Source organism: Telopea speciosissima, chromosome 5 (assembly GCF_018873765.1).
Source record: "Telopea speciosissima isolate NSW1024214 ecotype Mountain lineage chromosome 5, Tspe_v1, whole genome shotgun sequence".
NCBI classification, from domain to species: Eukaryota; Viridiplantae; Streptophyta; class Magnoliopsida; order Proteales; family Proteaceae; genus Telopea; species Telopea speciosissima.
In genome coordinates this window covers 45,608,529-45,621,344 of record NC_057920.1, presented here as the reverse complement: position 1 = coordinate 45,621,344, position 12,816 = coordinate 45,608,529, and the positions used below count along the sequence as shown (strand labels likewise).

The following is a 12,816-nucleotide window of genomic DNA, read 5'->3' as shown; positions in this document are numbered from 1 at the left end:
GAGATCGCTAAATATGATTCATGCAATTTTTATGGAAAATATGAAGTAAATTGGTATTACATTGACAAGAAAATATATTGCAGGAAACTAAACATATTTGTTTAAAGCATTTAAGAAATATGAACTTCAAGATAGAGTTGATATGTTAAAAGCCATATAAAAGGGCCATAAACCAGTGGAAGTCCCGCTTTCGCAGGGTCATGGGAGGAGGGGATTGGAAATGGCCATAACTTTTGGGTGTTCTTGTACAAGGAGGCCACTCTCAGACTTGAACCCACATCTTCAGCTGACAGCCTGAGATTTTTACCATTGCACAAGTAACTGCCCCTAATGTTACAAATTTAAACTTTTTCCTCTATATGAAGGCTGAAAGAACAGCTCACCTTGAATCCAGAATTTCTGCCAGAAGGAATGCCATTGAAAAGACTACATCCAATGTGCTCAATTTCACTACAAAGCCAAGGACTAAGTTACAAGTCATTCAGAAAAAATTAAGTAATAATTCACCTTCTGGTAATCAATTAAACTTCACTATTAGCTAAACTACAATCTAAATCCACTAGCTTATGAAGCCATAGAAGCAAAACATTCTATGAATCAAAATGAACAGATGATGGAATGAGACATCAACATCTTTTACCAAAACAAAACCAAATCCAAATATATAAAAATAAACTAATTAACCACAAGGACATCAAACTAAAAATTGATTATTTTGTAGTAAGAATTAAGATACCTCAAACGTCCATGGACTGGTTCAGGCGCATGGACAACTCGAGCACCATTCACATATCCTAAAGCCTGTGAGGTGGGAATTCACAAGGATCAATCGAGTGAAACCACAAAAAGATTGTAATACAACTAATAAAACCTTATATCCGTTATCAATACATATGACTCGCTTCCCCACAAGATCAGTCTGAGATCAGTCTGATAAAAGAGTAACAAATAACTTAAATAAAATTTAGCCTGTACGTTCCACAATTCTGCAGGTAGTTTCCAGCTGATTCAGCAATTACTTGAAACGTTTTCTAACTCATTTCAGGATTTGGTGAATGGGGATTCTCTGGATGGGCTATCCCTCTTCAAAATTGACAATTGGAACTTCTCCAAAAATAGCAGACTTATCAAGAACTAAATTTTATTTCATTGCAATAGCCAGCACAGCAACTAGGAGCGGAATCAGTTATGTGGTGGCCTTAGTGATACAATCAGTTTGGAAGCAGTATTAGAAAGTAGGCAACAATATGGAGCTGTAGTCACAAAGGCAATCAACTAAAAGATAAACAATACCTGGTGACCAAGGCAAACACCCAAAATCGGAATATCCTTGCACTCAAGCAGCAGCCTCAGACATATTCCTGTAAAAAATCAAATCGACACATAACATCATGAAACCAAATTCGAAAAACAAGCAAAACGGTTATGCAGTTGAAACCAAATAACACTTCATAATGTCCCAATGTCAATCACAATAATCACAAGAATCACGTACATGTGACCCACATGTAAGGTTCCACCAAAGATATCTGCCATAGATCAGACCTACCATGTGCTTTAGGAAGGTGAGATCAGTACAGAACTCTCCAAAATGAAGGGCAAAGAAATTGGAGGGTTACGACCTTTCTACCAGCTCTAATTTTGTCCTGGTGTCCATTTTAGTGTATTTTGAGCCCTAATGAAATGAAAGCATATAAGAAATCAATGAAAACACCATATCGATCTGGTCTTTCAGCAATATGGTTTAAAGTTTTCACACGATTATATTGCCTATTGAAGCCTCTAGATCAGTTTAACTGAAGTCTACTCAGCTGTGGATTTTCCTTTTCCCTTCTTTTCTTCTTTCTTTTTTTTTTTTTATAAATACAGTTCTGGATTTTCTTAGTTTGTTTTATTTAGTTTTAATCTAACTTATCTTAAACCCTCTTGATTCTAAACATTCCCCTATAGTTCAAAATTAGCATTTACCTATAATCTCAAAATAATCAGCGGACAGCTGACACCAGGGACCTCCTACGTATGCTGAGTCAACTCAACCTTAATCAATGCAAAGAAAGAGATAACAAACTCAATTGAATCCCTGGCGGAAACATACTGAGATAAGAACTCCTTGCTTTTCCCCACTTTTCTTGGCCATCATTGACAGGTGCAGATCCCAATATGTGCAGCACAAATTTGACTTAGAAATATTGACCACACTTGCAACCTAAACTACTAAAACTATAGATCATTACTAAACTAAAATTAAGAATAATATAACAACTATCTATTAAATCTTATTTCCTTACCTATATCTGCAGGACATGCCGGTGATCCAGGGCCGGGTGATATGACAATATTATCAAAAGCCTTCTCTTCATATAACTGATGCTGAATATACTCCCAGGTCCACTCATCATTACGCACCACCACTGGAGGTACTGAAGCAAAAACGACAGAAAAGATTAAAACATCATAACAAGTAAAGCCACAAAAGGAGCATCTAACCCAAGTGACAATAACATATCTTTACCAATCAAACTATGAAGATTAATCACTTGTTTGTCAAAACAGCACATCAAATAATTAATTTTTTTTTTTTAAAAAAGAGCCCTCTTTTTTTTTGGGAGGGGTAAATAAGGAGCCCTCTTAACATGAACATGCAATGAATGCTATAACCCTAACGAAACGGAGAAGCGAAAAAAAGAGTTTATGGCTGCCTTTTTAGCTTTTCAATGACATCTAGGTAATATGTATCAATGATTAAGGTTTAATGACTTAAAGAAGAACCAAGTAGATAACTGATACATTTTATGTTATTCAAGTCCAAGGAGAAAAAGGTCAGCACAAATCTCTGGATCTTATATAAACCTCCTTTCCTAATCTAAAGACTCAACATCAGGCCTTTACATAGGAGGACTTCGGAAATAAGAGTTTAAGGACATATCAGTCCTAGACAATAACGAATCATTTTGTTATGGGTTGGGCAATCCAATAAAGTATCAGCCTATCCAGGAAAAGGAAAAAAAAAAAAAAAAAAACATAAAAAAACATTGGATGGAAAGTTTGATCCACTACATATGTAGATCTGATTATTCTCTTCCTCCACCATTAAGGACTGGACAATCCAAACAATCCAATATCAAGTTTTAAAATCTTGGTGAGGAATAAGCTAAAGCTACTATAAGACTTTTTGAAAAATAAGCGTATTCGTTCTGTAGCGGATCTCTTACAAGATCAATTGGGATTGGCTCTGGTTCGTTTAGAAAATGCGGTTCGAGGAACTATATGTGGAGCAATTCGGCATAAATTGATACCGACTCCTCAGAATTTGGTAACTTCAACCCTAAAACAAATATTTTTTAAAACCGGATCAGACATCAGACCATCCTGCCTGGTAGTCGAGAATCAAAATCTGATGGTCCAACCATCCAGATCCAGTTCAATAGTCTAGCTGTCCAAGCTTAAGATATGAAGTTTGCAATATAATAATGTCCATGTATTAGTGCATGATGATGTCCTAGAGGTGGTGCTCACCACTTGCTAAGGCCTAAGCGTTTAAGTCTATGGCCATACGCAATGTCCTCGGCTTAAATCACACTAGTCATCCTTTTCTATGAGAATATCAAGCAGTTCTGTTCAACAAATAATAGAGTTTGTTCATTTGTTGTCATATAACCAAGCAATACCTGTGCCCACTAGATAGGAACCAGTCTAAATAGCCTAATACGTCCACCATTGAAGTCACTTGCACTTCACTTTTTTTTCTCTGATCTTTATTTAATTTAAGATTTGCACTTCCACTTCATATCAAAAATATCTAAACATCTGAGCCAACAACAGAATGGTCCATTAAAAAGTCCAAATGATCTGGACCATCCGGTTGTTTGGACTGCACAGTCAGATGACTTCTCAACAGGACATGAGGACCCTGTAGTCAACTGCCAGGTATGCACTGCCCTTCCTTTTTGATCAACCAATCAACAGCAGCCAGACCACTTGGTCTGGTGGTCCCTAGAAACATCTCATAAAAGTAGATTTTTTAGTTTTTCACCCATTTCTATCCCTTTAATGAATTGAAATCAGTTATTACTTCAAGTTTAGGCATGTAATTGAAGCAAATTTACAAATATCAACTTCTGAAAGTATTATTTTGGATAAGTAACAATTTTATAGATAGAAGTGGAATAAAGTACAGGCTAAAATAAAACAACAGAGGGAACAAACATGATCCAACTGCTACATAGGAATCAAAACCCAAACCACTCCCAAGAAAATCATAAAGGAATGGCTTCCCCAAAACAAAAAGCAGGGCGAACAACCTCTTGCCTTGGTAGCTTATCCACAATCTCATTTCCACTTCTTGGATTACACTGAGAATAATCTGCAATTGAGTGGCTAATGATTTAATGGATCTGATCAGATAAGAGTCGTGCCATAGCTAATCCAAAAATTAGTAGTATGCATGGAACAAGAACATACCGAGATCTCGGTAATATCTCGGTTTTTTGAAAAACCGAGACGAGATGCTAGGCGAAATGAGAAGATTGCATTATCTCGCCTAGATCTCGGTGGGAAAACCTTGGTATACAAACACTTATTTATGCCAACCTTGGTGTACAGACACTTATTTATGCCAGAAACCAGGACAGGCACTTATTTATACCTAACATCATTTAAGTAAATGTTTTTATACTTGTTATTTCATTTACTTAAAGATATTATTCATAAATAAGCAAATACCCCCTATTTAAATCCAATAAAAAAAGCTAAAAAATAAAATTCCAAAAGGATAACAAGTCAACCCCCCAGTTCAAGAACAAAAACTGGATTTTCGGCAGTAGGTTCTATTTTTAACTTTTAAATCTGGGGTTTTTCTCAAATCTAATAATTCAATAATCTTTTTTTTTTTTTTTGGATGAATAAAAATATATTACCAAAAGAGAGACCCCAGAAGGGGATACAAGAAAGGAGCAATAAACTCCGCAAAGAAAACAAAACAACGGTTACAATGTGTCTATTTCTAGAGGTATCCACAAATCTAAGAGGGACAGCAAACAGTCTGCTTTTAATTTCAAAAGAGATGGAGTCCCAAATCTGATGAAGGGATCGGGAGTTGGAAGTCCACCTTCTTAGGTTACGCTCGAACCAGATGTGATGAACAGCAGCACTGAAGGCAAGTTTACCCACACAGTCGTAAAAAGATGACCCAGCAAAGGTCATATCAACACAAATCCATTCACGATGAAAAGGAAGGATCCGATGATGAACCGGCCAACAATGAGCAAGAACCCCTGCCAAAATCTTTGAGGTGAAAGGGCAGTTGAAGAACAGGTGGTCCACATCTTCGAGACCATTCTAACAGAGGATACAGCGGGGGGGACACAGAAATGTGTCTACTAATGAGAAAGCCTTGCGTGGGGAGGCAGCAGCGGAGAGTACACCATAAGATGAAGCTATGTATGGGGATGCAGCTTGGGAACCAAACAACCTTACGCCAGATAACAACTTCACCACTTGATCTTAAAAGATTCCAAGCAGACTTCAAACTGAAGATACCTGAACGAGCAGCATTCCAAACGACCGTGTCACCTCTTCCAGGGGAGGACCTTTGGATAATAGGGAGGGTTGACCAGATGAGATCCAATGAAGGAGAGGAGGGGGAAGGGGGGTCCCAGCAAGAATCCCTGATAACATCTTGTTCATAACATTGACAATGAGTTAGGCAACCCCCCAGTTCAAGAACAAAATCTGGATTTTCGGCTGTAGGTGCAATTTCCAACTTTTAAATGTTGGGATTTTTTCTCAAATCTGAAAATTCCATAAATATTAATATGGTAAAACATGGCTAAAAACCAAATGTGCGGTAAAATATTCATTTGTCTTGATGTCTAAAAAAATATTTTCAATCAGAGCGATTTTGACAGCATTCGCACACACCAAATTAGGTTTGACCAAAACATAACTCCTTCAATATAAATCAGATTTACGTAATCTTAGATTTGAGCTTTCAAACAAATGAATCTGGTCTACCGATACATTTAAATATATTTGCAAAAAAATTGCCACCATACTCAAAATTTCGTCCAATCATTGTCAGTAAACTCTCTCAGGATATTCTTCCTAAACGAGAAGTGGATTCACTGTTAAGCATCTCCTCCACTCGCAGATATGAGTCATGAATCTAGCCTACCGATCTATAGCCAATGTAAGCATCAACCATTGGCACACCAAGACACACAAGATAACCTGCTATGGTAAGGACCTCTCAGGTATGGGGACAAAAATAACTATCAGAGCAACTTGTTGCATAAACGACTAACGGTGATCCATACAAGACTCTCACAATGATAATGCCCAACATAAATTCAATATGAATGCTCAAATTTATATCTTGTGAATCATAATCAAAAAATATACAATGAGACAACCCTATGAAATGTATGCCCAATATTGTCCCTAATTGTGGACACCTAAAGGTATAACCTTAGGACAACACATCGCACCTGATAATCCAAATTAACTTTAATTAACATGCTTAAATAAGGTTTGATGGACACACCTATCTAACACATCACATGAAGTCGATTCTTCGATTCTACAATACTCGAGGTCTAGTTTTTTCAATCCGGGGTTGGTTCAACAACAACACAGCCTTATCCCAACTAAATGTGGTCGGCTACATGGATCCTTTCCAAACAAAGTAGGGAAAACTGAAGAAATAAATAAATAAATAAACATAAAAAAGAAGAAATGAGATAAGAAAAGTTAGAAATGAAAAATGAAAGATGAAAGTAAGAGGAAATAGGATAGCCCAGGCACAATGTACTAAAACTAGCGAAATTTCGGTTTAGATATCGAATATTGCGAGTATCTCGACCTGTCCGAAAGGAAACGCAAGTCCGATATGAAAAAATGCAATATTTCAGCGGAAATTTCGATAATCTCGTCTCGGAAATTTCGTAATTCTTGGTAATTTCGGTCATCTCGTTTCGAAAATTTTGGAAATCTCGGTCATTTTTTGCATTTTCCACCCACAGAAAAATACCATATTTCATTGAAATTTCGGTATCTCGGAAATTTCGGTCAAACCGAAACACCGAAACGAAACGAGATTTAGTACCATGCCCAGACAGTCAGGAAATACTCAGCTACATACTGTCAACAACGTGGATCCTTGCTTTCCAATAAGCTCTATTTGAGGTCATACTTGGTACAAGACCCAGACTATGCATGTCATTCTTCACAACCTCACCTTTGGTCATTTTAGGCCTGCCCCTAGCTCTTTTAGCTCCTTCAATCGGAATCAGATCACTCCTCAATACTGGGGCGTCCCCAGGCCTCCGTTGCACATGGCCAAACCATCTCAGACGACATTAACAGAGCTTGTCACTGATCGGAGCAACTCCTACATCAGCTCTAATACGTTCGTTCCTCACTTTATCCTTCCTAGTTTTGTTGCACATCCATCTTAACATCCTCAGCTCTAATCTGGGGTTGGTTGATGTAGATAAAACACAGAATTTAGCTTATTTTAGTGAAAATAAGTCTTAGGTTAGGTTAATATGTGCTGGACCTTTAGTCCAATGGGTTTTCTTTGTAATAAGCCACTTTAATGGGCCTAAAATATGGGTAGACGGTAGGATTATGGGATTTACTTTCCTAGTTTAGTTTATTTCAATATTTTATTGTCTATCTCTTTACTTTTAAAGATTGGATAGAGCCTTGTCTGAATAGAACTCTTCTTCCAAGTTTAGATACAGTTTGTCATGTGGGACACCTATCCCTCCTTTGGATAGAGTTTCCTACTTCTTTCTTTCCTATCTCAGCTTCTATATAAGCACTGTAAGGCTTCATAAGCCCCACAGTTTTGCTAGTTAAATAAAGTTGACTTTTGCCTCCATTTGTTCTTTGAGATTTAGAATAGTGTTGCGGAATGCAACCCTTGATGAGATGCTAAGGTAGCGCTGATGGGATTTTAATCTAATGCCAAGTGAGATGCTTGGTTCATATCCATCTATCATTCTTCCATTCTTCTATTCTAACCATCATTGATCAGATCAGTACTTTCCGAGTTTTTTTTTCTTCAAGTTCCTGAGCATACTAAAAATCTGGAAATCTCTGTTTCTTGCTTGATACTATAGAGAATCAATTCTAACTTCAGATCTTATAATCAGAACTTATTCCGAGTTTATTCATGGTTTCAAATCCTGATCTTCATATCAGATCAATAGTCTTATTATGTTAGGATTTTCTGAATTCTGAAACTTCTTGTTACTGCTATCCAGTTACTATTTAAATCGCTGTTTCAGATCCTAAGGCCAGAATATTGTTCTGTCCTTAAATTTGATTTCTCATCTACTGTTATTTAATCTGGAATTGATTATTTGCTGGTATTGATCAAAGTACTGCCATCGATTTCCTGTCCTGGAGAAGTCCTAATCCAACTAGGATTTGATGAGAACATCACTCAAGGATTCAGGACTTATCAGAGATACACAGACACATGCAGCCACATGCAACTTCATAATGGCTAGATGACCAGTATTATGTGTAGTTTTTTTATTATTTGTTGTACTTTTATTTGGGGCCAGACTACTATCTTATTATGTTGTAGTGTTGTTATTAACTTATTATGTTCTAGTGTTAAGTGGGGGGAGTAGTTATATATGAAGTTATTTTAGGAAATAACTTTTTAGAGGTTTAATATGCACTTATATGGGTAGTTATCTTGGAAATAACTGTTTTTTGTTGTGTGATGTTATGAGACCCTTTAAACTCACATTGGAAGACAATTTGGAACCTGTGGGATTCCTCCCTTTTTCTACAGCATGAGTGATTCTATGCACTTCTTCTTCTTCTTCTATCCACTCCTCTCTTTCAAACTCTATAACTACAGCAAACCATCAGTTTGGAATCAGAGGTGAGAGAATGAATTGACTTGTCATTAATGACAGAGGTCCTCTTATTTATAATGAGATTACAACCCTAAGAGGACAAAAAGGGAAAAAGGGAAATAATATAAAACCCTAATATAAAGAGATAAAACACTGATCTCACGGTTCTCAACACTCCCCCTCAAGTTGGTGCAAATATATCATACATGCCCAACTTGGAGACCAGTGGGTGAAACACTTTACAATTAAATCCCTTGGTGAACACATCAGCTAGCTGATCAGAATAAGGAACTAAAACTCGGGTTTCGACCTTGGAAAAAACCGAGTTGGCTCGAGATCTTGGTCGAGTTGGGGTAATTTTTGTTTTCCAACTCGATGGCTGGTTCCGATGGGTTTTAGACTTATTTTGGGGCTGAAACTTGGTACTTAGCCTATTTTAGGTCATTTAAACACAATGGCACTATCAGAGTTTGCAAAACAAAGTCCAAATAGGAGTTTCACTTAGTGGGAAACCAGGACAGACACTTATTTATGCCTAATATCATTTAAGTAAATGTTTTTGTATTTCATAAATAAGCAAATACCTCCCTATTTGAATCCAATAAAAGTAGTTAAAAAAATCAAATTCCAAAAGGAAAAAAAGTTAACCCCCAGTTCAAGAACAAAAACTGGATTTTCGGCCGGAGGTGCAATTTTCAACTTTCTAATGCTAAGGTTTTTCTTAAATCTAAAAATTCCATAATCTTAAAATGGTAAAACATTGCTAAAAACCAAAAGTGTGGTAAAATATTCATTTATTTTGATGTCCAAAAAAATATTTTCACTCAGAGTGATTTTGCTAAAATCTGATTTACATTGAAGGAGTTATGTACCGGTCAAACTTAATTTGGTGTGTGTGCGAATGCTGTCAAAATCACTCTGAATGAAAATGTTTTTTTGGACATCAAAACAAATGAATATTTTACCGCACTTTTGGTTTTTAGCAATGTTTCACCATATTAAGATTTATGGAATTTTTAGATTTGAGAAAAACCCCAGCATTAGAAAGTTGAAAATTACACCTACCGCCGAAAATCCAATTTTGTTCTTGAATTAGGGGGTTGACTTTTTTTCTTTTTGGAATTTGATTTTTTTAACTATTTTTATTGGATTCAAATAAGGGGGTATTTGCTTATTTATGAATAATATCTTAAGTAAATGAAATACAAAATCATTTACTTGAATGATATTAGGCATAAATAACTGTTTGTCCTGTGTCTGTATACCAAGGTTTGCATAGATACATGTCTGTATACCAAACTGGCGGTCTCCGTAGAACTCGACAGAGAACTCGCAAGTTCTGTCAAGTTCTAAAACATTTAAAAGGCAAAAAGGGTCGAAATCTGGGTCGGGTCGAGATCTCAACTCGACCGAGATTTCGACCGAGATATTGTAATTTTTTAACTCGGCATACATCTCGTCTCGACCATGGAAAAAATCCGAGATCTCGCTCGAGAGCTCGCAAGTTTTAGTTCCATGGATCAGAAGAACTAACAAATGGGACACAAATAAGGCCTTGCTCCAACTTCTCTTTAATGAAGTGGCGATCAATCTCGATGTGTTTAATCCTGTCATGGTGAATTGGATTATGGGCAATACTGATGGCAGCCTTGTTGTCACAATAGATGCGCATAGGAGCTTTAGTAGTAACACCCAGATCTCCCAATAATCCTTTAAGCCACATTAACTCACAAATGTCTTAAGCCATAGCACAATACTTTGCCTTTGCACTGGATCGTGACACAACTGTTTCTTACAACGCCATGTGAATAGATTTCCTCCAAGAAATGAACAATAGCCAAAGGTAGATCCTATCATCAATGGCTCTAGCCCAATCAACATCAGTGAAAGCTTTAAGCCGCAGGTTACCATTGTTGGAAAAGAGAAGACCTTTCCCAGGGGTAGATTTCAAGTACCTCAAAATCCAATAAACAACATCAAGATTGTGAAATCCACTGTAAATTTGAACTTTGGAACTTATGTGATTTGATGTTCCAATTCAGTGTCTATGGTTGCCTTAATGCTGTGGGTTGCATCAGTAGAGGATGCAGATCAACTCCTCGACTCACCTATGGAGAATTCTAAGGAGTCTTTATAGCTTGCTATTCTGGAGTCTGAGAATCCTGCCAGTACCTTGCACCAGAGTTACCTGTGTCAAATCTGCTGGCTCAAGCATATGCAGAATCTTTCCATTTCCTAATCCAATTGTAAGTTGTAATCTATCCTATTGTATATTTATGTAATATTGATCAATTAGTATATATAGGGGCAGAAAGGTAACTGTTGTCTGTGGGACCCACGTCCCCAGTGGGAAATCCAGTTCCCTGTAGTTTACCCCAGTTGGATTCCCCCTGGTATCATATGACATCATCATATGATTAAATATAGCTAATTAACTAATTAATTCTAATTAGAATTAGTTTTACGAAACTATTATAAAAATCTGTTTTTAATTAATTAGGCAAACATGCCTTAGTAGAATTCAGTTATATAAACCACAATTAGTACTATTCATTCATTATACAAACTAAGAGAATCGAATCAGCCTTAGAACCTTGGAGAAAGAAGAGGAAGAAAGGAGAGAAGAGAAGAAGAAGAAGAAGAAGGGAAAGGAAGGCATACCATGGAGTCTTCGATCTTGGATTGAGTTTGGAGCTTGGAAACTACCATTGTTGGACCTTGGAGCTCTCAATTAGGACTGCTATCTCAATTCCATCTAATGTATCAGGTAGGCTATGATCTTACTGTTGTACTCTTCTTCTTCCTCTCAATTCTCTTATCCCTAATTAACTCTTAAACCCAATTCAGCCTTTAAACCATAGATTTGCTTAGAAATTGACCAAATCCTCCATCTAACCCTTGAATTTAGACCAATTATAGTTCAGGTTGAGAAGTAACCTGTATATTACATGTTATTTTTCAAATCACAGCTAAATTATACAATCCATTAAACCCTAGATTGATAAATTAGGTTTAGTTAACCAAATCCCCAATTGGTTTATGATTTTTGTATTAAACTATCAAATTCAATTGACCCACCTTAAATTAGGTCCAAAACCTAAAATTTGGAGCTTGCATGTCAAGATCCATGAAATATAGACAAAAACCCCAATTCTGGCTTTTGGACCGGATGGAGTTGCAGGCCTGCAACCGGTCGACCGTATGGTTTTGGCTCTAAATCCAGTCCAAGATTTTAACCTTATTTTAAACCCTAATGTTTGGGTTTTGACCTAAGACTCTTCCTCTTTCTAATTTGTGGTGTTTTGTGTCTATTTAGGGCTGTGTAATCCTGTCCTTGTGTGGTGTATTTGGAGTATTGGAATTTTGCTGGGCTAGACTAGTCTGTTATCTCAAGCAAGGGAAATTTGAACTTAATTTAGTGTGTTTGTAGACTTAATTGTTATTTGTTAGGTATGCCATACCATGCATCATCAATACAACTCAGATCATGTAGTTTGTTAGCTTTTACTTCTTTGCATTAGATGCATGTTAATTAGGATGCATTTACATACTGCATTGTACTTGATATTGTACTTGGAACTGTATGAATGATGATGATGTTAATGGTCAACTTATTATTACTCTTACTGATACATATGCCATCATGTTAGACTACATATGATTAGGATTGACATAGCCCAGTACTACGTCCCTTACCAACAGGGGAGAGGTATTGGATAACCCGTGGTAGGTCCAAAGGGATGATTCCGGAATGCCATTCACTGTCCTATTACCAAATAACATTACAGGTGTGGGAACAAACAGTAGGGTTAGTCATTGGAGGTCTGTTAGCGTCAGATGTATGATGCCTAAGCTACCGGGTCTCCACCGTAGTAGAATGATTTCGCTCGGGTGATCGACGACTGGTTATGTGTTTCCGGGACCGAGGCTAGCATTCTAT

The 12,816-nt window shown here is 36.9% G+C and overlaps 1 protein-coding gene across 3 annotated transcripts in view; it reads right to left on the bottom strand.

Moving 5' to 3' along the window:
* Positions 1–12,816, bottom strand: part of LOC122661647 (aminodeoxychorismate synthase, chloroplastic) — a 112,904-nt gene that overhangs the window by 85,851 nt on the left and 14,237 nt on the right. For all 3 annotated transcript variants that reach the window (XM_043857112.1, XM_043857113.1, XM_043857114.1), the window contains 4 exons: positions 2,289–2,420; positions 1,294–1,361; positions 737–801; positions 384–450 (listed from right to left, as the gene is read on the bottom strand). In XM_043857112.1, coding sequence (XP_043713047.1) covers positions 384–450; positions 737–801; positions 1,294–1,361; positions 2,289–2,420 — 332 coding nt within the window. The remainder of the gene's footprint in view (positions 1–383; positions 451–736; positions 802–1,293; positions 1,362–2,288; positions 2,421–12,816) is intronic.